The sequence below is a fragment of the Bos indicus x Bos taurus genome, chromosome 24 (genome assembly GCF_003369695.1).
Source record: "Bos indicus x Bos taurus breed Angus x Brahman F1 hybrid chromosome 24, Bos_hybrid_MaternalHap_v2.0, whole genome shotgun sequence".
NCBI classification, from domain to species: Eukaryota; Metazoa; Chordata; class Mammalia; order Artiodactyla; family Bovidae; genus Bos; species Bos indicus x Bos taurus.
The window spans coordinates 61298082-61325826 of record NC_040099.1 but is presented as its reverse complement, the minus strand read 5'-3'; the positions used below and the strand labels follow the sequence as shown (position 1 = coordinate 61325826).

The 27745-nt window shown below is 43.1% G+C and overlaps 1 protein-coding gene across 1 annotated transcript in view; it reads right to left on the bottom strand.

Annotated features, from left to right (window-relative positions):
• The window catches only part of PHLPP1 (PH domain and leucine rich repeat protein phosphatase 1), a 232065-nt gene that overhangs the window by 111988 nt on the left and 92332 nt on the right, over positions 1–27745 (bottom strand). Inside the window, exon 2 of the mRNA XM_027525964.1 lies at positions 2847–3043. Coding sequence (XP_027381765.1) covers positions 2847–3043 — 197 coding nt within the window. The remainder of the gene's footprint in view (positions 1–2846; positions 3044–27745) is intronic.

The window sequence follows — 27745 nt, the reverse complement described above, 5'->3', positions numbered from 1 at the left end:
TTTAACAACAGAACAGAATGAGAAAAGGAACACAGATTAAAGAAAACTCAAACCACAAAGAGTGAATTATTTTTTCCTAACTTGGTAACAGGTTTTAAAAGACTCAATTTTTCAACATACTCCATTATTTTAAAGGCGTAGCACAAAACAGGTTTTACAAGGTTTGTGTGTGAGAAACAGAAGCTATTAACTTTCAATTCACTCAATGGTAGAATAACAGGCATCCAATAACAGGCCTGGGAAACGGAACAAGCCTCTAGCTCTGAATGAAAACGCTAATTACAACTGGATCCTCTGACCTTACCTGAACACCACTGCTTTCCTGCGGCTGCTTCTCAGAGCACAGTCAGCTTTCCGACCATCTTCCTCAGATGGCAAGAGATCTTTTGCTCTTTGCGTTCTACCCTAACTGCTGCCTCCTCCATCACAAGCCCCCTGACTCACCCCACGAGACGAATCTCCCCTTCCTCTGTCTCCCACACTACGTTCCTGCAGCTCTGTGGAGCGCGTATCGTGGTCCGTCCTTCACTTCCAGATAGTAATTATAAGCTATTCCAAGGCAGAGATGCTGACTTACCCATCGTGCTATTTCTGGGATGCCAAGCAAAGTGGCTTCCTATAGAGGGTATTTAATAAATAGTTATATTAAATTTGCCTCTGCAAATGCCCAACATCATAGAGAAGTAAGAAACAGACTGTTGACCTACCAGGGCATCAAATGTTAAACATGCGTTTTCAATGATGAGTTATGGAAGTAATAACTGAGTTTAAGTAACGACTGAGTTTTCAGTAATTCATCCATCCAAATTGCCACTAATTCAATGCTCAGACAGAAGTTAAGAAGCCAAAGTTTCAAAACAGACGAATGAAACAGACCTAAACATGCCTCACAGACCAGCCACATCTATTTGTTAACAATCAAGTATTAGAGTTAAGACTAGAATAGATAATAGTGGGGGGGAGGAATTGACATGGGCTGTTTACGCATACGGAAAGAACAACTTAAACTCATGAATGAAGTTGGGCTACCCAGCAGGTGAACAAAACACCATTTACTACTGCACACATCTGGTCTTTTCTTTCCCTCTTGATTTCTAATCCCTGAAATCAACAAATCAAACATTTGCCAGTTAAAAAAAAATTACTTTAACAGAGTAAATTACTTTATATTTAGTTTATATTCCTCTCTTTTTAATTTCCATGTCCTGATTGCTTTCCCATGCCTGTTCAGGGGGAAAATGGTAATGAAAAAAAAATTTTTAATGCTTTTTAAAAAATCACTTATTTATTTTTATTTTTGGCCGTGCCGGGTCTCCGCTGCTGCATGTGGAGAGTGAGGGCTGCTCCTCGCTGCACCGCCGAGGACCTGGTGCTTCTAGTGGGGAACAGGCTCTGAGCGTGCAGGCTTCAGCAGGTGTGACTCTAGAGCATAGGCTCACGGGCCTAGCTGCTCTGTGGCACCTGGGATCTTCCTGGACCTGGGATTGAACCCATGTCTCTTGCATTGGCAGCCAGATTCTTTACCAGTCAGTCACCACGGAAGCCCAAGAAAACAATTCTTAATATGGTCCTGATTTCCAAAAATCTGTTTTTTTTTTTTAATCTAAACTTGCCTTTCCCTTTATTAACAGGTTGTCGTATCATTTAAAAATCAGGAAATACTGACATATAATTATGGTAATGATACTCTTACCAATGCTTGGGGTTTATAAATAAATCTGGCAAAGACAAGAATAGAACATCTTCCGACGCAACCTCTTTCTTTCTATTTTGTAAATGATAGAAATAAAATAGCTAACATGTCCAAAGGAAAGCAGTCAGTATGCTGGGAATATCTATCAGCTGGATCATGGGCTTTCTCTGAAAGGAGACGCATTTCAGGTTCAAAAGTCACGACTAGCTGTAGTGATAAACTAAGCATGCTAACCCCACTGGTCACAAGAACACAAGCAGAGAGGTGAGGCAAAGCAGAATCAGAGATTCCTGCTGAAGAGTCTAACCTTCGATAAGCACGCCTGAATGATCCTAAAGTCATGGACCTGGGGATCACTATGAGAGTGAGAGAGTGAAGTCGCTCAGTCGTGTCCGACTCTTTGAGACCGCATGGACTGTAGCCTACCAGGCTGCTCTGTCCATGGGATTCTCCAGGCAATAGTCCTGGAGTGGATTGCCATTTCCTTCTCCAGGGGAGCTTCCCAACCTAGGGCTCGAACCCAGGTCTCCCACATTGTAGAAAGACACTTTACTGTCTGAGTCACCAGGGAATCCAGGGATCACTATACTACACTACAAAATATGTTATCACAATATCAAAAGATATCTTCTCATAAATAATCACCAATAGTCTAAAATATAATAGTGAAATTCCAGTTGCTCTATTTTCAGTCTCGTAACCACGAGGCACGAGAAACTGAGTGAAAAAGTGAAAGTGTTAGTCGCTCAGTGTGTCCAACTCTGTGAGCCCGTGGACTGCAGCCCACCAGGCTCCTCTGTCCACGGAATTCTCCAGGCAAGAATACTGGAGTGGGTAGTCATTCCCTTCTCCAGGGGCTCTTCCCGACCCGGGGACTGAACCCGGGTCTCCTGCACTGCCAGCAGATCCTTTACGGTCTGAGCCACCAGGGAAGCCCCAAGATACACACACTAATGAAGCAAGCATCACCAAGGCCTCGTGTGAGCCAATGGCAGTGATGTATTCCAAAACTCCACCACCGAAAATGCCCCCTGACGGAGGCACGACAGGAATGATGAGTGAAAACCGCCCGCCCCTCACTACAGGGACGGCTCAAAGCAAAGCTCCTCAGGAAGCGGGAAAGCCTGCCCTGCTTGGCTTGTTTTCCACTTACTTTGCCACCGATGAGCGGCAGCACGTGCATCTTCCCGGCCACGCTGTCCTTCACAGATGACACGATCAGGCAGGTCCCACACAGGATGACTTGGCGTCTGGTCCATCGGTTCACTGGCAAGTGCATCTTGCCTTTACGGACATTGTACGTTCCTGAGAGCTGAATCCGCTCAGAGCTACCGGTGCTGTGAGGTTTGCCTACAACAAGCACAAACAAACAGCTTAGTCTTAGAGAAATGGGTGTTTTGCTACTCATCAGCATAGCAGATAAATTACCTGGACAACGGAAAAGAATTACACCAGAACCATCTAAATGATAACTGAGGCTCTAATTTACAATTAAGAGAATCTGAAACCAGCAGTAATACACCATGATAAGATCTACTATATCTACCTCCACATGTTCTTTTTCATATAAGTGAAGAAGAACTTTTTCCTTAAAACCCCAGGGAAAAAGCCATTTTAACTTGTGTGCTGTAAACCCAAGTTTTGTTTTCTGCTCTTTCCTTCACAATTTCACTTTACATTTAAAAAAGAAATGACTTCAAAATTTTAATGAATGAGAGACTTAATTTAAGTATACTAAGGAGAAAATATTATACAGACTGATATAGAAAGATAACATTCAAGAGCTGGCATTTAACAAAACTAATCATTTTTAATGTGATTACCCTGATATTCTTTTTCCTATAGCTATTCAATGTACATTGAGTATCAAGGAGATTAAAAATGAATGACTTTTCTAGTAAGAAAATACCACTCTATAAACATAGCTAAGCCTTCAAAGGTAATTACTGCCAGTCTAAGAAGGATGGTGTGCTGCAGTGCCTGTAAATCAGGGAGGGAGGCGGACAAAGATGCACAGAGACGCAGACAGAGAACTGAGGTCTGAAGAGGCCTCAGTTCCCAGATGGAGTAAATGTGGAAGAGTGACATTCAGACAAGTCCCATCAACTGAGTGGAGAATCACTGGATACTGAGTAACGGAGTTGTATTAATGAGAAGGAGGACACTTCTCAGTACTAGACACAGACTACTTATCAGAGAGCGCCGAAGGCCACGCTCACAAACTGATGGGGGCACGTGCCCCTGAACAGGTCCCAAGCCAGGAGGTCTTATTTATTTGGAAGTTTGCTGTGGTTGCCAAGGGCTAGCAGAAGAAACAGATTCAAGAGACTGTATTCTTATGAATATTAAAACTAACGTAAATGCCAAGTGGTTTTGGTAGATGTCAAATATCTACTGGAGAAGGAAAAAGGAAGAGCAGCAACACCAAAGATAGGTCTCAAGAAAATCCAACAACTATCTGACCCCCTCCCAATACATACCTGGAGTAACAGGCAAATTTGGCCTTGGAGTACAGAATGAAGCAGGGCGAAGGCTAACAGAGTTTTGCCAAGAGAACACACTGGTCATAGCAAACACCCTCTTCCAACAACCCAAGACTCTACACATGGACATCACCAGATGGTCAACACCGAAATCAGATTGATATTCTTTGTAGCCAAAAAATGGAGAAGCTCTATACAGTCAGCAAAAACAAGACTGGGAGCTGACTGTGGCTCAGATCATGAACTCCTTATTGCCAAATTCAGACTTAAATTGAAGACAGTAGGGAAAACCACTAGACCATTCAGGTATGACCTAAATCAAATCCCTTACCATTATACACTGGAAATGACAAATAGATTCAAAGGATTAGATCTGATAGACTGCCTGAAGACCTATGGACAGAGGTTCCTGACACTGTACAGGAGACAGGGATCAAGAGCATCCCCAAGAAAAAGAAATGGAAAAAGGCAAAATGGTTGTCTGAGGAGACCTTACAAATAGGTGTGAAAAGAGGCAAAGGAGGAAAGGAAAGATATACCCATTTGAATGCGGAGTTCCAGAGAATAGCAAGGAGAGATAAGAAAGTCTTCCTCAGTGATCAATGCAAAGAAATAGAGGAAAACAACAGAATGGGAAAGACTAGAGATCTCTTCAAAAAAATTAGAAATACCAAGGGAACATTTCATGCAAAGATGGGCTTGATAAAGGACAGAAATGGTATGGACCGAACAGAAGCAGAAGATATTAAGAAGTGGCAAGAATATGCAGAAAAACTGTACAAAAAAGATCTTCAAGACCCAGATAATCATGATGGTGTGATCCCTCACCTAGAGCCAAATATCCTGGAATGTGAGGTCAAGTGGGCCTTAGGAAGCATCACTACGAACAAAGCTAGTGGAGGTGATGCAATTCCAGCTGAGCGATTTCAAATCCTAAAAGATGATACTGTGAAAGCGCTGCATTCAATATGCCAGCAAATTTGGAAAACTCGACAGTGGCCACAGGACTGGAAAAGGTCAGTTTTCATTGCAATCCCAAAGAAAGGCAATGCCAAAGAATTCTTAAACTACTGCACAATTGCACTCATCTCACATGCTAGTAAAGTAATGCTCAAAATTCTCCAAGCCCGGCTTCAACACTACATGAACTGTGAACTTCCAGATGTTCAAGCTGGTTTTAGAAAAGGCAGAGGAACCAGAGCTCAAATTGCCAACATCCGCTGGATCATCGAAAAAGCAAGGGAGTTGCAGAAAAATATCCACTTCTGCTTTACTGACTACACCAAAGCCTCTGACTGTGTGGATCACAACAAACTGTGGAAAATTCTGAAAGAGATGGGAATACCAGACCACCTGACCTGCCTCCTGAGAAATCTGTATGCAGGTCAAGAAACCAACCGTTAGAATTGGACATGGAAAACAGACGGGTTCCAAATAGGAAAAGGAGTACGTCAAGGCCGTATATTGTCACCCTGCTTATTTAACTTATATGCAGAGTACGTCATGAGAAATGCTGGGCTAGAAGAAGCGCAAGCTGGAATCCAGATGGCAAGGAGAAATCTCAATAACCTCAGATATGCAGATGACACCACCCTTATGGCAGAAAGTGAAGAACTAAAGAGCCTCTTGATGAAAGTGAAAGAGGAGAGTGAAAAACTTGGCTTAAAGCTCAACATTCAGAAAACTAAGATCATGGCATCTGGTCCCATCACTTCATGGCAAATAGATGGCAAACAATGGAAACAGTGACAGATTTTATTTTGCGGGGCTCAAAAATCACTGCAGATGGTGACTGCAGCCATGAAATTAAAAGATGCTTGCTCTTTGGAGGAAAAGTTAAGACCAGTGTAGATGGCATATTAAAAAGCAGAGACATTACTTTGCCAACAAAGGTCCATCTAGTGAAAGCTATGGTTTTTCCAGTAGTCATGTATGGATGTGAGAGTTGGACTATAAAGAAAGCTGAGCACCAAAGAATTGATGCTTTTGAACTGTGGTGTTGGAGAATTCTCTTGAGAGTCGCTTGGACTGCAAGGAGATCCAACCAGTCCATCCTAAAGGAAATCAGTCCTGAGTGTTCATTGGAAGGACTGATGCTGAAGCTGAAGCACCAATACTCTGGCCACCTGATGCAAAGAACTGACTCATTGGAAAAGACCCTGATGCTGGGAAAGATTGAAGGCAGGAGGAGAAGGGGACGACAGAGAGTGAGATGGTTGGATGGCATCACCAACTCGATGGACATGAGTTTAAGTAAGCTCCGGGAGTTAGTGATGGACAGGGATGCCTGGTGTGCTGCAGTCCATGGGGTCGCAAAGAACAGACACAACTGAGCGACTGAACTGAATACATACCTTTGGGCAAAAATGTTTGCAAATAACCAGTGGGTTTGAATTTCACTTCCTCTTTCTCCAAGTATATCAGAGTGCTTTATAAAATACATACTGTACACTGCATGAATTTCCTGGCATTGGGCGAGAATGAAATCTAAAAGGGTTTCAGCTTTTTGAACTCTGGCCTAGTAAACAACTACACAGCTAGCATCCTCTGTGGAGAGCTCCACTGAGTTGTCTGTCTACCCAATGCTGACATTCCCACAATGGGATAGGAAGCCCAGGAGACTTCAAACTAGATGTGACTTGACAGAGCCTGCCAGTGGTGGATCTGCCCACAGCCACCCACTTGCCCTGATCTGCTAAGTCCATTGAGCCTCAGACAGAAAGACGCCCAGGCTCCCAGCGTCAGTTCCGCTTTCCACAGTACAGTCTCCTCCTCGAAGGAAAGGGGACGGAAGAAGAGATTCAGAAGAGAGGGAAAGGCCTGTGCAAGGCTAAAAATAATAGACACTGGGCAACTGGATTTCCCAAATCCAATTTCCATGACTGCAATACACTAACATTCTCTAACAAGGGATCTGTTGTAAACACTTACACACCACACACACACGAATACAAGAAGCAGGCATTTTGTTGAGCCACATCTGAGTGTGGATTCAAGGACACTCCTTCACCTGTCACGTGTATACAGACCTGTGAGTAATTACACTGAAGAAAAAGATGACAGCAGTACATAAGGAGCAGCCCTTTAATTCTCCAACTCCTCAAGAATCCTAAAAAAGCCCCAGAGCAAATAGAGAGGACTAGGAAGTCCCCGATAGACACGGCTAAGGCTGGAAGCGGTACCACAAGAGAAAAATACGGGATATCAACAGAGACTGGCTTTTTACTCCCCCCTTAGAAAAATTCCACAGGGCCTGAACAGTCCTAGACGCTCTCAAGGTTGGTCTGTCCCAGGAACGCCCTAACACCCCAGTCTGAATCAAATCGCTCTCGTCTGCTCTGGATTTAAATGTCCTTGCTGACTGCTTCCCCTGCCAGGGGCCCCCAGCTCAGGCGCACCCTCAGAACGAGGCTGCGTGTCACCTGGGCTCTGGGGAACCCAGAGAGGAGCAAGTAACTGACAGCCTGGCAGTCAGCCAGGGGCACAGCCCTTTGCATCAGACTTCCTTATTCTATGACGCAAATTATTTTAGCTCTGTCAATTCTGAAACTTCTCAAATCACAGGCATTCAAATTGTCTATGCTCTAATAAATATTCACATCACACAAGGAACCAATGTCCATCAATTTACAGTTGGATCCATTGTTACAACTCCTCCTTTAGAAATATCCTTCAGATTTAAGGCCTCTGTTGCATGATCTGAGAGGAAAGATGGACAGCGAGAACAAGTGTCTCAAGCTGAGAGAGAAACCTGACCACAGCACAATGATTTAAAACATTCTTTTCCTCTCTGATCACTTGGCACATGGCAATTTGATAAGATGTGACATATACACACCTATAAATGAGCTAAAAACTAAGTGCACTGATCACCACGATAGTGACTGAATTTCTCAGTGCAGACTTCTGGATCTGGGGTCTTATTTTTTCTGGTCTTTGTTTTTTGCTTTTTTTTGCAGGGAGCGGGTATTTAACTTCAATTTCAACTTTATACTAGAGTTTGGACTATGTTCTTCCATTATCTAGTTATTCTTAAGTTAACTTTGGAGTCTGACCTTTTAAAGGCTTGCTCATTTCATTTTTCATATAGTTGACATAAAGTTGTCCACAATAGTTCCTTATTATACTTTTAATATTAATAAAAATTTGTAATTATCACCTCTCTCATTTCTGATATTGGTAACATGACTTTTTTTTCCTCTTCTGTAAATAAGTTCATTTGTATTTAAGATATCACATATAAGCATTATCCTATGATACTGTCCTTCTCTGCCTGGCTTACTTCTCTTAGTCTGATAATCTTTAGGTCCATCCGGGTGACTGCAAATGGCATTATCTCATTCTCTTTATGGCTGAGTAATGTTCCATCGGTATATGTACATATACACACCACATCCTCTTTATTCATCTGCTGATGGACACTTGGGCTGCTTACATGTCTTGGTTATTGTAAACAGTTCTGCAATTAACACTGGGGTGCATGTATCTTTTCAAATTAGGGTTTTCTCTGGATATATGCCCAAGAGTGGGACTGCAGGATTCTATGGTGATGCTGCCATACTACTCTCCTTAGTGGTTCCACCAATTTACATTCCCATCAACAGTGCAGGAGCGTTCCTTTTTTCCCACAACCTTTCAGCATTTACTACTTGTGGAATTTCCGATGATGGCCATTCTGACCCTCCGGTCACCGGTGCAGTGAGGTGATACTTCACTGCAGTTTTGATTTGCGCTTTTCTAACAACTATTGATGCTCGGCATTCTCTCATGTACCTGTTGGCCATCTGTATGTCTTCTTTGGAGAAATGTCTCTTTAGGTCTTCTGCCCATACTGAGTTGTATAAGCTGTGTGTAAATTTTGGAAATTAATCCCTTTCAGCCCACATTGTTTGCAAATATTTTCTCCCATTCTGCAGGGTGCCATTTTGCTTTGTTTCTGGTTTCCTTCACTGTGCAAAAGCTTTTGTGATTAATTAGGCCCCATTTGTTTATTTTTGTTTTTACTTCATTAGTTTAGGAGACATATACTTGTATCAGTCTAATTACATTACCAATTTTATCAAACATCACAAAAAAACCGGTTTGGGTTTCATTCTCTATTGTTTTTCTGTTGACGGTTTCATTTATTTCTGTTCTTATGATTCTTATTTCTCTTACTAATTTTAGGATTAATTTTTACTTATTTTCTATTTTCTTAACATGAAAGCTGAGGTCACTTTTCCTTTTCTTAACATACACATTTAAATGCTATAAACTTCCGTCTAAGTACTGCTTTAACGGCGTTCCACAAATTCCGGCAAGCTGTGGTTCAGGCTCACTAACCTTTTCTTTTGCAGTGTTTAATTCCTGTTAATTCTATCCAGTGTACTTTTCACCTCTAAGTTAGATCTGGGTGTATGTGGGTACACATCCTTATATACACATACGAACACACAAAAGATATGTATACAAACATACAAAAGATATGTATGTATCTTCGATGTCACTCCTAATTCTGCTTTATCTTCATAAATATATGAAATGTAATTAGAATGGCTACTTAAATGTACCTGTCAACTAATTCTATCATCTGTATCGTTTGTGTCAGCTTTACGGTTTTCTCTTATGGGTCATATTTTCCTGCTTCTTTGCACACCTTGTCACTTGTTTGTAAGCTAGTCATTATGAATTTTATCTCGTTGAAAACTGGATATTCTTGTATCTTTATGAATATGATGGAGTTTTGTTCTGGGACACAATTAAGTTAGCTGAAAACACTTTGGTTCTTACAAGGCTTGTTTTCTGGGATTTGTCATATTAGACCTGAGCCGCCTTAAGTCTAGATTTATAATGACAGTATTAGTAAGCAGTACTGTTAACGGATGCCTTCTGACTTGTGAGGCTCTCTCTGGGCCTGGCCCTGGGCAAGCATCCGGGTTTAGTCCCCCTGCTCTTCCTCAGTGGTTTTTAGCCCCAGCCTCACGGTATCTTCCTCACACACGACGGGTCAGCACGAAGCTGAAGGCTCAGTGACGACTCCCCGCACGTCTCCAGGACTCTGAGTGGCTCTCTTCCCTCCAGCACCTTACTCTTTATACTCAAACTATGTAGCCTCAGTGGACTCCCAGCTGTCTCCTGAATGCAGGGTCAGTACCAGGTTCTGCCTGGGTTCCTCCTCCTTGCAACTGAAGCCTGAACGCTCTCCCACCATCAGTGAGAGGGCACCTTTGTAGGCCTGTTTCCACCTGTTTTGCTTCTCTCAACGTGCGTGTGATGTGTTTTGTGTCCTGTGCTGCCTGATGCTCAGTGTCTGACAGCTGATTCATGTATTTCACCTGGTTTTTACTTGTTTATTTCTTTTAGGTTAAAGAGTAAATGCAGTCTGTCACTCCATGTTGGCTGGAACGAAGTGCCACAGAGTTAAATTTAACTCTCTCAAACACCTACCATTCACTTTCATAGATTATACAAGTATGTTTAACATATTTTCTTTAAAGTGTGGATTCTCACTATATTACTACATTCAGAAATTCAGTGAATCCAATGGACTAGAAGAGCTATCTGCTCTTGTCTAAAAACACCTCCAAGCTTCAGCATTACCATAGTTCTTTGGCTCTTCTTTTCCAACGACTGACAGTAATGAGTATATAAAGAATTTCTAATGTATTACCTTACTTTACAATCGATCCTAAAACAAAAGGCTAAAAGCTAGCTTTCTACCCTTCTTCCAAGTAAAGGACTAAACTTTGTGGTAAGTCTTTTCCTCCACTCAGAGGTCTGTCCTGCTTGACTTCTGTATTTAAAAGTATTAATCTAAGTAGTGCGGGCTTCCAAACGGGTCACTTCTGGGTAGGCGGGGTGTCATCATACTAGCTTTGAAAACAAATGTAAACAGAACAATCTCTGCACTGCCACAAACGTGGGGACTCGCTGCTGTGCAGGGCCTGCTCTGCGGCTGCAGCGTGGGGGCTCCTCGTGCCGCAGAGCGTGGGCCCAGGAGCTCTGGCTCGGGGCACAGCCGCTGCCCAGCATGTGGGATCCCCCCAGACCAGGGCTCCAACTCGTGTCCCCTGCATTAGCAAACAGATTCCCAACCTCTGGACCGCCAGGTGAGTCCAGTAGGGAATTCTGTTAAATAAATAAACAAACATGATTAGAAGAGAAGTACTTAAAGAAAACGGACCACAGTCTAGCTAGCGCAACACTGCTTTCAGTCGTGTCCGACTCTTTGCTACCTCATGGACTGTAGCCCAGCAGGCTCCTCTGCCCGTGGGATTCTCCAGGCAAGAACACTGGAGTGGGTTGCCATCTCCTCCTCCAGGGGATCTTCCTGACCCAGGGATCGAACCCACGTCTCTTATGTCTCCTGCATTGGCAGGCGGGCTCTTTACTACTAGTGCCAGCTAGGAAGCCCAACAGTCTGTTCCGCCACGATATGTTTCATTAATACTAATTAACTCATATATGGGCTTCCTAGGAGGCACTATGGTGAAAAATCCACCTGCCCATGCAGGAGACACTAGAGATGTGGGTTCGATCCCTGGGTCGGGAAGATCCCCTGGCAACCCACTCCGGTATTCTTGCCTGGAAATCCCATGGACAGAGAAGCTTGGACTGGCAGGCTACAGTCCATGGGGTCACAATCAATGAGACATGACTTAGAAACTAAACAACAGCTCACACAGAGGGGAATGAAGTCAGCATGGTATGTATAGCATTCGTCCACAAGGATTTATTGTACGCAAGGGGAGCCAGAATACTGGGAGTGGAATTATAACTTTCAAAAACAGAGGGAAAAGCCCATAGCAAACTCAGTCTCAATGCCCACAAGCCAACATTTCTACTCTTACATTACTGTGCATTTTTAATATTCCCTAAGGTAACTCAACTCCCACAGTAAGAGACCAGGCTACACTGTCCAGTTATCTCCTGAGGTATCCATTACTATTTCTGTTAGTGTTTTGGTTATAAAGATGCTTGGACTTAAAGTCCTACCTCTCTCGAGTTCTATTTTCCCATAAACCCATTTAATCTTCAACTCTGGAAAATATGAGAAGCTTCAGGAACAGATATAGCAGTGGAAACACCTGCTTTAACTAGGAGACCGCTGAACACCATAGAAATTACTGCAAATTTGGCTGTTACCAATTACATGTCTTTGCCAAATATTAATATATTCCAATGCCTATCATTGTGGTAGTTTAAAAATATGTCCACCAATTTTTAAAAATTCTCCCCCCCCCCCTTCAAAGGTGGAGCCCAACCCCATTCCCTCTGCTGTGGGCCGTACTCAGTGACTCGCTTCTAACAAACAGAATGTAGCCAACTCAGTGGCTGCTGCAACTTCTGAAAAGTGAAAAAGTCAAAGTCTTAGTTGCTCAGTCATGCCCAGCTCTTTTGCAACCCTATGGACTGTAGTCCATGGAATTTTCCAGGCAAGAATACTGGAGTGGGTTGCCATTTTCTCCTCCAGGGCATCTTCCCGACCCAGGGATTGGACCTGAGTCTCCTGAATTGCAGGCAGATTCTTTGTCGTCTGAGCCACTGGTGATTTCTGAAACCAGGTCATAAAAAGCACAGCTTCCACCCTACCTCTGCTAGCATTACTCTCTCTGGAGAAGCCAGCTGCCATGTCATGAGGACACACAAGGAACCTCATGAAAAAGCCAACCAGGTGAGGAACTAAACCCTCCTGCCAACAGCCAATACGGAGCTGAGGCCTCCTCTGCAGCCACGTGAGCAAGCCACACGGGAAAGACCCTCCAGTCCTGGTCAAGCCAGAGAACTCTGCCCCCAGGACACCTTGGCTGCAGTCTTCACAATAATGTGGCCAGAGTGAGACAGCTCAGCCACTCCAGAATTTCTGACTCGGAAATTGCGAGACCATAAATGTGTGCAGTTTTAAGCCACTGAGTTCTGAGGCAATAACTAAGACAACCTTACTGTGCTGGCTTCACTTAGTTCTGTTTACCTGAACATAGCGAAGCATTAATAGCCTCCATTTCCCTAAAATAATCTACAAAAATATTTACAGAATGTTGTGGAACTTAGTGGAGCTTCCCCAGTGGCTCAGCGGTAAAGAACCTGCCTGCTAACATAGGAGCTGCAAGTTCGGTCCCAGCATTGGGAAGATTCCCTGGAGAAAGAAATAGCAACCCACTCCAGTATTTCTGCCTGGAAAATCCCATGAGCAGAGGAGCCTGGTAGGCTATAGTTCACAGGGTCGCAAAGATCGGACATGACTTAGCAACTGAGCTCATATGAGCACATATAACTTAAGAGGGTCTAGTGTAACTGAAACAGTCAAAAGAAAGAATAAGAACAGCACTGAAGCAATCACAATTTCTAAAACTTTGGAGATAGAAAGTATTCACGATAATGTTGTTGTTCAGTCACTCAGTCATGTTTGACTCTTTGCAACCCCCCAGACTATAGCCCTCCAGGCTCCTCTGTCCATGGGATTTCCTAAGCAAGAACACTGGAGAGGGTTGCCATTTCCTTCTCCAGGAGATCTTCCTGATCCAGGAATAGAACCCAGGTCTCCTGCATTGGCATGATAACACAGCACCAAAAAGTAAGGGTTGGTGGAAGAATTTACCATGACCCTAGAGCTGAAAATGGTCAGGAATGACTCAGAGCATTCAACTCTCACCTCATCTTCTCTACCTTCAGAGCTAAGACTGACAAAACTCTAAAGAGTGTTTCTTATTGCATATAAATCCTTAAATCCTTCTTGACCACCTGCAGTGTCAGAAAGACTGAATTAAATTACCTGCCCAGGATCATTTCAAGAGTGGGCAGAAGGATTTAGATGACCTTATAATAAGGTCCAGAGACCTCTCTCTGAACTGGCAGCTGGGAATTTTTGAGCTGAAAATCTAAGCAAGCTCAGCAAGGCATGCTAGCAGCAGCTCTGAAGCAGAACCAAGACTCGTTGCTTTCAGCTAATGGAGATGACAGCCAGCTGCTAAATGAATTCAAGGAGCATTCATTTATGCATCCGATCAAAATATACAAAGTCAACTGCCCAGTAAATCTTGCTTCTTACTGACAGCTACTCAATCTGATTAGGCTTATTTATCCCAAATTAGGGTAGACCCTTTTTGTCGAGAAATGCCATGCCATGAACCTTTCTCTAATCTCTAAGTTCTTGACTACCACTAGAGTTTATATAATTTCCCCTATAATAGTCATGAAAACAGTGCCTGGAAGACGTGTGCTAGCCCTTCACATTCTTACAGATTATGTAAACACAGGCCCAAAGTAATTGAGGGGGAAAAAAAAACCCATCAAAGCAAATTCTAATATAAACTATAAAATTAGCTAGTAAAAGTAGCCATGAATGTTTAAAATTTGAAAAATCAATGTAACAAACTATAAAAACAAAGGAATGAACTATGACTATACATTCTGTGCAATGTACGTTGTTGTTCAGTCGCTAAGTGATGCCTGACTCTTTGCATCCCTGGTAGCACACCAGGATCCTTTGTCCTCCACTATCTCCAAGAGTTTGCTCAATTTCATGTCCATAGAGTCAGGTGAGCCTGCTGCTAAGCTGCAGCTAAGTCGCTGCTAAGTCACTTCAGTCGTGTCCGACTCTGTGCGACCTCATGGACTGCAACCCACCAGGCTCCCCCGTCCCTGGGATTCTCCAGGCAAGAACACTGGAGTGGGTTGCCATTTCCTTCTCCAGTGCATGAAAGCAAAAAGTCAAAGTGAAGTAGCTCAGTCGTGTCCGACTCTTAGCGACCTCATGGACTGCAGCCCACCAGGCTCCTCTGTCCACGGGATTTTCCAGGCAAGAGTACTGGAGTGGGGTGCCATTGCCTTCTCTGCAGATGAGTCTAGTATATACCAAATGACATTAATAAAATGCTAAAGCAACTGCTGCATGAAGACAACCTACAGCAGAGGGCCTCAGCCTTCAGCGCACACCAAACCACCAGGATGATCACTGGATCATCGAAGAAGAGAGTCCCAGAAAAACATCTACTTCTGCTTTATTGACTATGCCAAAGTCTTTGACTGTCTGGATCACAACAAACTGTGGAAAATTCTAAAAGAGATGGGAATACCAGACCACCTGACCTGTCTCCTGAGAAATCTGTATGCAGGTCAGCAAGCAACAGTTACAACTGGACATGGAACAACAGACTGGTTCCAAATCGGGAAAGGAGTACGTCAAAGCTGTATACTGTCACTCTGCTTACTTATATGCAGAGTACATCATGAGAAATGCTGGACTGGATAAAGCACATGCTGGAATCAAGATTGCTGGGAAAAAGATGACACCACACTTATGGCAGAAAGTAAAGAAGAACTAAAGGGCCTCTTGATGAAAGTGAAAGACGAGAGTGAAAAACTTGGCTTAAAACTCAACATTCAGAAAACTAAGATCATGGCATCTGGTCCCATCACTTCATGGGAAATAGATGGGGAAACAGTGACAGACTTTATTTTCTTGGGTTCAAAGATCACTGCAGACGGTGACTGCAGCCATGAAATTAAAAGACGCTTACTCCTTGGAAGGAACGTTATGACCAACCTATACGGCATATTAAAAAGCAGAGACGTTACTTTGCCAACAAAGGTCTGTCTAGTCAAAGCTATGGTTTTTCCAGTGGTCATGTATGGATGTGAGAGTTGGACTATAAAGAAAGCTGAGCACCAAAGAATTGACGCTTTTGAACTGTGGTGTTGGAGAAGACTCTTGAGTGTTTCTTAGACTGCAAGGAGATCTAACTAGTTCATCCTAAAGGAAATCATTCCTCAACAGTCATTGGAAGGACTGATGCTGAAGCTGAAGCACCAATACTTTGGCCTCCTGATGTGAAGAACTGACTCACTGGAAAAGACCCTGATGCTGGGAAAGATTGAAGGCGGGAGGAGAAGGGGACGACCAAGGATGACATGGTTGGATGCCATCACCAACTCAATGGACATGAGTTTGAGTAAACTCTGGAAGTTGGGGGTGGACATGGAGGCCTGGCGTGCTGCAGTCCACAGGGTCGCAGAGAGTTGGACACGACTGAGTGACTGAACTGAACTGAACCCACCAGGAAAACCTCTCTATACACAGACTTCGAGGCTCCACCACCCAGAGTTTCTGACTCAGTAATTCTGGGTGGGGGTATGAGATTTTGCTGATGCTGCAGGTCTGAGCACCACAACTTCAAACCCATTGAGTTCTGCTCTCAGGTTACCAATGTCTGTTTGAGCTGGTGGATCATCAACATGTGGCTGACTAACACTGATGGAAGAAGCAGGTGAGTGACTCTGGGGAGATGAGATAGCCAGCCAGGATGAACGGGGCTGCCTCTTAACTCCCTTCCTTCCTTCCCATACTTCTGTCCTCACACGGAACTAGATTTGTTTCCCAGACATCTTTAAAGTTCCCTCCCCTCCATCATCAAAATTATTCTCAGTTGTCTCAATATCTGATGCTCACGTCTCTTCATGGGACATGTATTTAGAGAAGCCATTTTTTTCAAATGTAGGTTTCATTACAATTTAGCATTCGTAGAGATGCTAACCCTTTGCTGCTTTACGAGCATCTTCAGCTCACTTCCAGGAGCCCTCGATGGTTAGCTGGTGTGGTCTCCTCTCATTAACTTCGTATCTGGCAAAAATCCACATTTAAAAAACTTCACCAAATCCACCTGCACCTGTCAGTTCCATGTCTTCACCATCTGTTACTTCCCAGAAGTGGCAGTCTCATCTTTCCTGTGACGGTCAGACCGTACCGAAAGCCTTTCCAACATTCTCCTGAGTTTTCTTCCTCATTTGATGAGCATTCCCCGCCCCCACCCTTGGTTAGAACAGTCACTGAAACAGTTTGATTAACTTTTTGTTGCCATTTCCACCCCAGTGAATGGTAGACTTGCTTGGGTCCATAGGTTTGTTAAGCTTTTTACCACATTTGACATTCTTAAATTACCTATAACTTCAATTTTCTGGCAAAAAAAAAAAGATCGCTTTGGTAGACTTCCAAATCTTCATCACCTGCTTTCTCAGCTGCCTTGCTTTTTGTGGTGCCTCTCCACAAAGAGTAACAGCATAAGGCCCCAGCATTAAAGCGTAAAACGCCATTTGTGAAGAGAAGCAGCTGAACTTCTCTGAAATGACCAAGCTGGGCAGCGGGCCTCAAGCTCGATTCAAAATTTGCGTCTCCAAAAAATTACGAATTACTATATATCACGAGGTTTTAGAGGCCTCAGGAATAACTAGATCTCAAATCTGAGAATGCCTAAATCCAGTATCCGCTCTCAAAAGAATAAACAACACACTCACTCCCTCCTGGAGACACGAATTGTGACTTGTGTCAGAGGTGACGCAGACTGCTGCGGGTGTGGGAATCAGGACGATGAAGCAAGGCAGCTCCGCAGCTCCAGCTGAGCCAAGGCTTCACTGCGCGGCGCTTTATTAGGAACATTCCAGCCAGGCACACACATGCATAAGCAAATACTAAGATAAAAATTCTGAAGTCCAGCATGAACAATGTTTGGATAACCCACAACATTACTCCTCTCTAAGACGTAGTAAAAAACAAAACAAACACCGTATTTCAGTTTACTCTGTTAAGAAGAATAGACTTCAGCCAAGATGCCTTGACAGGGTTACAAAGAACAAGGTCTACAAAGCCACATTAAGACGCAGTGTGATTCAAAAATCTTTTCCACAATGGTTCTCTCTGAGAGATGGGGTTAGACTTCACTTTTCATCTTATAAAACATACTGACAATGTATAATTTGACTTTTATAAATAAAAACAAAGATTTCAAGAGCAAAACAATTTTCTGAAAACCTTATTTTCCACTCCTCTACCGTGTTAGATAACATTCATTTGACTTCCTACCCTTTTCCTACAAGGCTGATTACGTCAAAGATGTTAAATCTAGATTCAGGAGTTCTAAAACTGTCCTTAAACAACAACAAACATCAGAAATGTCTAACACTCAGCCACATTCCAAACAAATGACTATTCCTCAACTTATAAGAAATCTCTTTAAAAAATTACAAAATCTCCCACAATTAGCCCATTTCTACAATTTACTTACAGGAAACTTCAAGATATTTATTTTGAACTTTCTCAGAATCACACATATAATCCACTACATTAGCACTTAAATTTTTTCAATTATTATCTTAAGCACAGCTCTATCATGAAAAGTTTAAGAAGAGTTTAAGAAAAGTTTAAGAACTATCATAAAAGTTTAAGTTTTTAATTAAGAAAAGAAACAAGAAACAAGAAAATCAACATAATCCCAATTTCTCCACAGTATTATAAAATCAACATAATCCCAATTTCTCCACAGTATTATAAACATTTTGGTGAATTTTTTCAGTTCTTTTTTAAATTTTGAATCATTTACATACTGACGACATGCACAGCATGTTATGTCCTGCTTTACTTAGCCTCCTCAAATTATATCATATACTCTCCCAAGTTCTCAGCCTTTCTGTCTAAAGACTTGCAAGATACTCCATATACTATTATTTGTTTATTCATTTCTTCATTATTGATGATTATTTCTGAATTTTCATTCTATGAATTGCTAAATCAAAGTTCATGACTTGTATTTTTTATGATTCCTAAAACCCCTCTTCAATTTTACCAATTCTTCCCAGCCAGCAACTCAAAATCAGCTATAAATCAAAACAAGCAAAAATAAGCCTGCCTCTACTATTTTCCCCAAAGAAATGAATAACTTTTCCAGAAATCCTAAGAACGTGTGGAAAAAAAACAGCCCACTAAGCCACGTTATTAATAAAAATGAACCCACATCCACTACCCACAATGAAAGCAGGCTTCACATTGTTGATACCTGTAGTTGTGTTTGACTAAGACATGTGAAGTCACTACTTTTCAAAGAAAGGTTAAAATAAAATTAACTTCAGAAAAAAAAACACAACCCTATAATTTATGGGAGAAACACTTTTGTATCTGTACATAGACAAATACGGTAGCATTCGAATTTCACGCAGGACTCCATACTGTTTTTCCTTTCTGCTCCCAACCCCATCAAAGAACAGCTTTTCATCAAACAGGAAAAGTTAGAGAGAACCGTTACTCTGCCATAAGTTATTCACTGATTGTAACTTTAAAAAAGCAGCAAAACCCTAGCAATGGGTAAAAAAGAGCATTTTCAGATAACCACACTGAGAAGGAAACAGCTGTAGTTGACGAGCAAGAATTTTACCGTGCTTGCTATTGTAAAAGCTATTTATTCTTTCAGATCTAAAATTCTGATTTAATTCCTTGGTAACCAAATAATTTATTCTTCTTAGTAATCCTTAGTAATTCTTCTAATTTTCAAAGGGATCAGGAACCGCAGAACTTCAGTCGTCCTGGGATTTGGAGTTCTTCAACTACCACAGCCCTTGGCCTGGAGACCCCAGTGTAGCCCAGACACGCAGCACACAGCCTCCTCGGTGTGCTTTTACAGCGTGCAGGCCCAAAGCCCAGTGCAGTACGCGGAATCGCCTGAGGGCTCGACCAGCACCTGCTGCATCAACGGGATCGCTCCAATGTTTGGGCAAGAGAAAGCAGCCAGTTCTCAACATCCACGGAAAAATTACAAAAACTATAGCTACGTTTTTGGGGGAAAGAAGGGATGGGAGAGAAAAGAGGTGGTTCACAATCCATTTCCCAGGCTTTAGGGATCTTGTTATATTATAAAGGAAAACATCTGCCTGGAATTATCAGCCAACTATGTCAAGCTTCTTCTCCTAGAAACACAGGGATTTTTTTTTTAAGGAAAAGAGACACTATCAATGGGCAAATGTGAGTCATTCAGCTGAATTCATTACTGTATATACACAGTTTTGAAAAAAGTCTGTCTTATTTTCATCATAATGTATGAGTATGATAATAAAACAACACACATATAAACATTCAAACAAAACAGCTCTGACACAAAGATGAGTGACAGAGATGATATCTAGAAGAGAAAGAATCAGACTGGAGGGTAAAGGAAGGCTTGTGTTTAAACAGGATTCACGCCCATTTATCTGTCATTTTCAGTGTCCCTGAAAACTAGAGAGCAACATCTGCCTCCAGAACCTGCTGATAATAGGAAAGAAGTGCTTGCTAGCTCATTCTCCAGACAATGAAGTGGTCAGAATAAGAACTCTCGAGAAACGTGAATTTCTAGGTACTAGAATGGAATCTTGTACCAGAAATGCAAAAGTCAGCTCTTCCTTTTCACCATGGTTTACAGAAGCGATATATTATTGTAATAGACTTATTTACAATTGTATTGCAATTCCAGGTCATACCTTTCAATCTTAAGTTACCAAAGAGAAGTTTTAATTTTAGTATGGCAACAAATTTTAAAAATTCATTACTCAAAACACCCCGGGGGTTTGAGAGAAATGACTTAGAACATACACTGGAAACACCAAAATCCCACATCCAAAGTAATAAAACACAAGCTTCACGGCCACTAAATATATTCAGATGACGTTTAAAATATAAATGTACCAAAGTGCTATCTTGTATACACTAGCATATATCACACATGTTACTTTGGAAGAGACTGGCTGGATGGCCAACAATCCCATTTCATCTTCCTGGACACACAATAACCACATCTCTCAGCCTCTCTTGGAATTCAGGAAGAGCTACGTAACTGATTCTGGCCAACAAACGTGGCCTCCACCACTCCTGCAATCCTAGTGTTCCTTCGCAGGCTCCTCACCCCTGATCGGCTGGATAAAGATGGTGCAGGAAGAACTCTCTGAGGAGGCTCAAGGGGATGCGAAACCCCAAGACAGAAGGAGCCCAGGTCCCTCAGTCACTTGAGCTGGAGATGCCTGACTAGAAACATCAGCAATGGACTAGACCACAAGAACAAAAGAAATCTGTATTATGAAAAAGCGTAAGATCAGCATGGCTGGCTGGTGCAGTAGCTAGAATTTCCGTTAAAGCATAAGATCAGCATGGCTGGTTGGTGCAGTAGCTAGAACTTCCCTAACACAGTTATTTTTGTTGTTGTTCAGTTGCTAAGTCATGTCCGACTCTTTGTGACCCCATGGACTGCAGCACGCCAGCCTCCTCTGTCCTCTACTATCTCCCAGTTTGCTCAAATTCATGCCCTTTGAGTCGGTGATGTTATCCAACCATCTCTTCCCACCATATCCCATAAGCAAACTTTCCGAACTGGGAACCCCAACATGCATCAGTAGGTGGCCGAACTTCTATCTTTCTTCGAAGACCCAGGGAAGAGGGCTGTGACTGGTCAGGCTGCCTGTCACAGAAGGGGCGTGGGGCTGTGACAATGAAGGGATACACTCTTCTCAAGTCACCGCAATGGTAGCCAGTTATCAACAAGAGTGACTCTGAGCAGCAGCTTAAAAAGTAGGTAGAGTGACTCGAAGAACAGCAAATGATCCATCTTTCATTTCAACGAGGTCAGTCTTGGAATCTTAAACTGTGTTAGCTGCCTAAGTCTGCCACAACAAACCACCACAAACGGGTGGCTTAAGACAACAGAATCCACCTTCTCACAGTTCTGGAGTCTGGAGCCTGGGTGCAGTGTGTGCCCCGAGCCTGTCTCCTCACTGCTGGTGGTGACCCTCAACCCTCCCTGGCTGTGCAGTGTGATGCCAACCTCAGCCCCGCTGACACGTCACCTTCTTCTCTGGGTCTCTGTGCGTCCTCTTCCTCCCTCTGGGGGACACCAGTTGCTGAATTGAGGGCCCACTTTAGTCCAGTAAGACCTCATCTTAATTTATTATATCTGCAACAATTCTGAGGTCACACTGAGAGATTTTGGGTGGACATGAACTTTGGAAGGACATCTACTACTACACTTTTGATACCAGATCTAAAGAAATCTAATTTTCTCTAACTTTACAGCATTTTAAATTTGAGAATTAAATATAGTACTGCCTTTAGTATTATCAGAGTACATTTTCAATACATTCAGCTTACACGTAAAACTCATTTAATCATGAAGTATCACCTAAGATTAAGTAATTCTTGTTAGCAGAGCTCCAAAAAGAATGCTAGGTACAATACAGCATTTGGACTTTTAACTGTTAAGCACAAAAATGCCCCAGCCAGAAAGTATCCTGTCTCTAAGCGTCACATGCAGAAATTCAAACTACTGAAGACACATGAAGCCGCTCACGACTCTGTTTGCAGTCGGGCGATGGGCTTGGCTGAAGTCCAGTGATCAGTACATTAGTCGACTGACAGTGTTAGCACTTCACTTCCCTCTAAGTTAAACAAACCTCATTGTTTATTTAACTATATTTAAGAAAAGCTCTTAGCACTCGAAGAGGACTTAAAAACCATGAAGATTAACCCTGAAGACTATCACAGTCTTAACATATTTTTTCAATAATTTTACATACTTTTGCTGCCTATTAACAACCCCCAACACCACCAGCATCCACCGATTAAATAAACCCACTGGAGGGTGAACTGAAATGCCCGCTCGGGTGCAGAGGATGCACACGACAGTTGTCACACGCTACACAGAGCGTGGGTGTTCTGTCCCCATGAAGGCGGGGCAGTAGTAAAGAGCCCTCCCACCGACGTGGGAGACGTGAGAGATGGGTTCTGTCCCTGGCTTGGGAAGGCCCCCTGGAGAAGGGCATGGCGACCCCCTCCAGTGTTCTTGCTGGAGAATCCCACGGACAGAGGGGCCTGGCGGGCTCTGGTCCACAGGGTCTCAAAGCGTCAGACATGACTGAAATGACTTGGCCTGCAAACAGAACACACTTACTTATTTAACCAACATTCTGGGTAAGAAAAATCACCAAAAATTGGTCCCCAACATTCAGTTAGTAGCACGACGTGCTGAGAAACACCAATAAAGTTTTTAATTGCTTAAATGTATTCAAGGTCATCACTACAAATCTAACCTTCTCACTTTCTTGGATCAACAACTGTATGTGCATAGAAGTGGAGCAGTCTCGCCACCCCTGTCCCCCAAACACCGCTGGTCTAACCGCGGTCATCCTTTGCCAACAACAGACTCCACCCTCTCAGCCCCAGCGGCAGTCATTCACGTCCTCTGCCATGAGCTGAAATGTTTAAGCCCTACCCCTGGTGGCTGTGAATGCAACCTTATATGGAAACGGGGTCTTTGCAGATGCAATCAAGTTAAGACAAGGTGATGCTGGACTAGAATAAGCCCTAATCCCGTGACTAGTGTCCTTAAAAGAAGCTTGGACACAGGCCCACAGAGGGACAGGGGCCACGTGACGACAGCGAGAGACCAAGGGAGGCAGCTGCAGAGCCAGGGAGCCCAGGGACTGCTGGAAACCGCAGACGCTGGGAAAACCAAGGATGAGTCCCCTCAGCCTTCGGGGGAGCACTTACAGCCTCCAGAAATACGAAGGAACAAATTTCTGTGGTGTTCAGTCACCCAGCTTGTCATCACTTGTTGCAACAGCCCCAGGAAACAGGTGCTGGCAGAGCGTCCCTCCCTCCAGAGGTTTGGGGGCAAATCTGGTCCTTGCTGCTCGCTTCTGGAGGCTCTCTCAAGAGAAAGAAAGAGACAAGGTCGTGCCGTCACCAGGACCCGGCCCAGCGGCACGAGAAGAGCTGGGTAACCCAGACACGGCGCCACGGCAGCGCTCCAGGGCCCTGCGCTGCTGCAGACGTCGCACCTGTGCTGGCTCGGCGCCGCGGCAGCGCGCTCCAGGGCCCTGCGCTGCTGCAGACGTCGCACCTGTGCTGGCTCGGCGCCGCGGCAGCGCGCTCCAGGGCCCTGCGCTGCTGCAGACGTCGCACCTGTGCTGGCTCGGCGGCGCGGCAGCGCGCTCCAGGGCCCTGCGCTGCTGCAGGTGTCGCACCTGTGCTGGCTCGGCGCCGCGGCAGCGCGCTCCAGGGCCCTGCGCTGCTGCAGGTGTCGCACCTGTGCTGGCTCGGCGCCGCGGCAGCGCGCTCCAGGGCCCTGCGCTGCTGCAGACGTCGCACCTGTGCTGGCTTGGCGCCGCGGCAGCGCGCTCCAGGGCCCTGCGCTGCTGCAGACGTCGCACCTGTGCTGGCTCCGATCCGCCTTTCGCCGGCAGACAACACGCTGAGTCCACGGAGGAGCACGCAGGTCAAGTTCAACCAAAACCAAAGCCGTGTTTCGTTCACGCTGTGGGTATTGAGTTTTGGTTTCTCTCATGGATTCAGAAAGGGGGGGAAAATGTCTTTAACTTAATATATAGAACAGATTTCTCATGGTTTTAAATAAAGGCTAATAATAAATATATTACTATTACTTTAAATACAATATCACTATTTCATTCTAAAGTGAGAATTACAAAGGGTGAGACTGGATTGAGCGTTAAGAAACCTGAATTCTGGGGCAGGCTTTGCCGCTGGCTGGCTCTATGATTTTAGCTAAGTCCTTCACTTCTCTAGGCCTTTATTCTCTCAAGGGGGATAGGAAATGGGAACATCAGTGTTCTCAGTGGCCTTAAGTTCCATCTTTCCCCCAATCCAACTCCTAATAAAGCAGTGATCTATTTAGAAGGGAGTCACCTGAACAGTATTTCCTTTAAGATGCTCTCAGGGAAAACATACACCCGCAGATCATCAGAAGTCCTCCTTGGTACAAAGTTGCAGCTTTCTATGACTTACATGTGAACTATTCCTCTGATATCTCTTTAATCATCTGTGTTTATAGCGGCTCCCTAGTGTTCCTGACTTTTCTAAATAATGGTAATAGTTCCTTCAGTTACTGTTGTACCTTTTTCTGGCTTATCTTCTTCTGGAAGAGGGCAGAGGGACCCCGTCAGACGTGTGTGTGATGTAGCTGTCATTTCTGTGAGCGATCTGCTAAAATCAAGGTTTTAAAGACAGAACGCGGTGCGTCTCTGCTCATCCAGCTGTGGGGTTATCACTGAGGAGGATGGTCAGGCGTGAAAGTTAACGCTAAAAGGAAAAGCAGCATGTTTGCACTTTCACAGGCTTTCTAATGCTTACCCTTCATACCTCTTCAGAAGTATTCAACTCTGGATAGAATAAGACAGTCACAGTATAGCCACTCTGAGCTTCTCTCAAACTAATGATGTGGAGTCCTTTAAAAAGCTACATAGTTATGACTTAATTTTCATTGTGATCCACAGAGGTCTTGACTCCCCAAAGGTAACCCCTTCAGGGATAAGAGAAAGGGGGGAAAAAAACGCAGGCATTTTTGTCTGCAGCAGTACAGTTTTGGTTTCCAGCTTTCCTATAACATACATGTTCTTTTTCCTCTTTCTCTGGCCTCATGGCTTATGGAATTCTAGTTCCCCACCAGGGACTGAGGCTGGGCCCTGAGCACAGGAATCCCAACACAGGACCACCAGGGAGCTCCCTAAGATATATATTCTTAAGAAATGAAAATTTCATCAATGATACTTCCATGTAAAATAAATATTAAAAAAAGAGAAAAATTCAAATGTAGTAACACTTAGTACTCCAGTCCTTACATAGATAGTAAATTGAGTTCTACGTGATCGGAGTATCTCTCTACTAGAAGACAGGAAAACCTCACAGTCTCCAGTCAGATAACCAGGCAAGTACAGTATAATCTGATAGAAACCGTGAGAGAAAAAGTACAGCGTGCTAGGAGATCACATTAGATACTGATTCCAAACGAAAGCAATTATTGTAGACAAGTACTCAGCGCAAGAGATTAACAAGTATCTGTTTGCATATAATTAGTGCAACAATTACATGACTTCACGCATGAATGGAATGTAAAGTATGGATTCATGACATCACACTTTCAGCTTCTCAAGTCTGTGTCTCCAGCCCGTCTTGCCTTGAACTCCAGTTCCCTTAAACCATCTGTCTACTTGGATGTCTCCTCTACTCCTCTAGGAGTAACCCATCTTTGGAAAAGGCAATTCCATCCTTCCTTCCAAACCCACAGAACAGCACTTGACTGTTCTCAACACAGCATCCAGAAACGTACTTTTAAAGACAGATCGGATTTGTTCATTATGCTGTTCAAAAGTTTTCTATAACTTCCTAACTCAGAGTAACAGCCAACGTGTGTAACAGCCTAGCAGGTTCTGCAGAACTGGCCCTTCAGCAACTCCTGGTCCCACGGTCCCATCACACAGGCCCATGTCCTCCCAGCCACACGGGCCGCCTTGTCACAAAGCGTTTCAATTAATCGTACACATTCCCATCCCCAAATACTACCCTGGTTATTTCCATGCCCCCCTCTACTCTAAATCACTAAATTCTGAGGCTAACCACCTAAAACTTCTACATTAATTTGGGGATTTCACATTTGGAATTGGGAGTCTTCTATATTAACAATTTTTAAGAAGTTTTAAATGGCATTTATTCTTGCCTGTTGGTACTTGACACTAACATGATTAATTCACTAACTGCCAATGAGTAAAAATATTAAATTACATCGTGTAGTAGGACGAATCTACACATTATGCCTCGTCAGCTCAGATACAATCTGACAGCTAGGGCAAAAAAGTCCTGAATCAACAGAATAGCAAGAGAACACTCATCACACAGAGAGCGAACCAAAATCTGAAAATGGACTAACTTATTTTCAGGAAAAGCACAGATTTCTTAAAATTATATCAAAAGTATGGATCACTACAATAATTAGATTTTTTAGAACTGTCTCAAGCCTGCTCAAATCTCTTATGGAAATCTTTCTGAGAATTATTGGAACTTTTTTATTTTTTTAATCTAAGAACAGTGCTGACAGGATCTTGGAAATTTGAGGGGAGATGAATTATTGAAACATGTTATACTTGTTGCAATGGAGTTCAGCCTATATAACTCTATATAATGTAATATTTTCTGTTAAAGTCTGTATTTAAGTCGGAAAACCAATTCTTACCCATCCTTCAAGACCCTACTTAAAAACACCCCACCTCTGTGCCTTTCTTTGCCTACTGAATTAACTTCTCCCTCACCTGTCGTCCCATAGCACTTTATACACACGTCATACCTGGAGTATGATCCACATGAACATTGTAAGTGTTAGCCTCTCTGTCTCCTGTCAGTGCAGGAGCGATTGTCACGCCTCTTACTTTTCTATTCTCAGATGACCTTGACCAATGACAGACACACAGCGGGCATTCAATAAAAATCTAAACAAATTAGCTGAACTAACCGCGGATGAGAAATATGAAAACACTTCTCTCGAGGAGAAAAATTCCATTTATAAATGGTATTTTCTAATAATAAACCAGATACAAAAGACATTGCCTCAATTACCTAAGCTATAAAAGCAAAATAAGCTGAGGAAGAACAATTTAGCCAACAGACTATTCAGAAAGAAGAGCAGATTTACAACTAACCAAGCCCATTACAAAACTTGCCCTTCACAGAAACAAAACACTAAATTTAAATCCTTTGCGTTTTTAGGCGCAAAGAAAACTAATTACCAGCTATGGATACAAAATTATATACTACAGTAAACAAAGAACATCAAGCATAAAACTTTCTAAGAGACTACGTTTATGACAAAATGTCTTATACTAAATTAAAAAAATCTTTCATTTTCCGTAGTTATCACTGTTAACAGTAACAAACTCCTTTATGGCAGCATTAGTCACTTTTGAGTCATGACTAGCTGTTTTATACCAAGATCAGAAGAACGAACGTTCTTCCTTCACT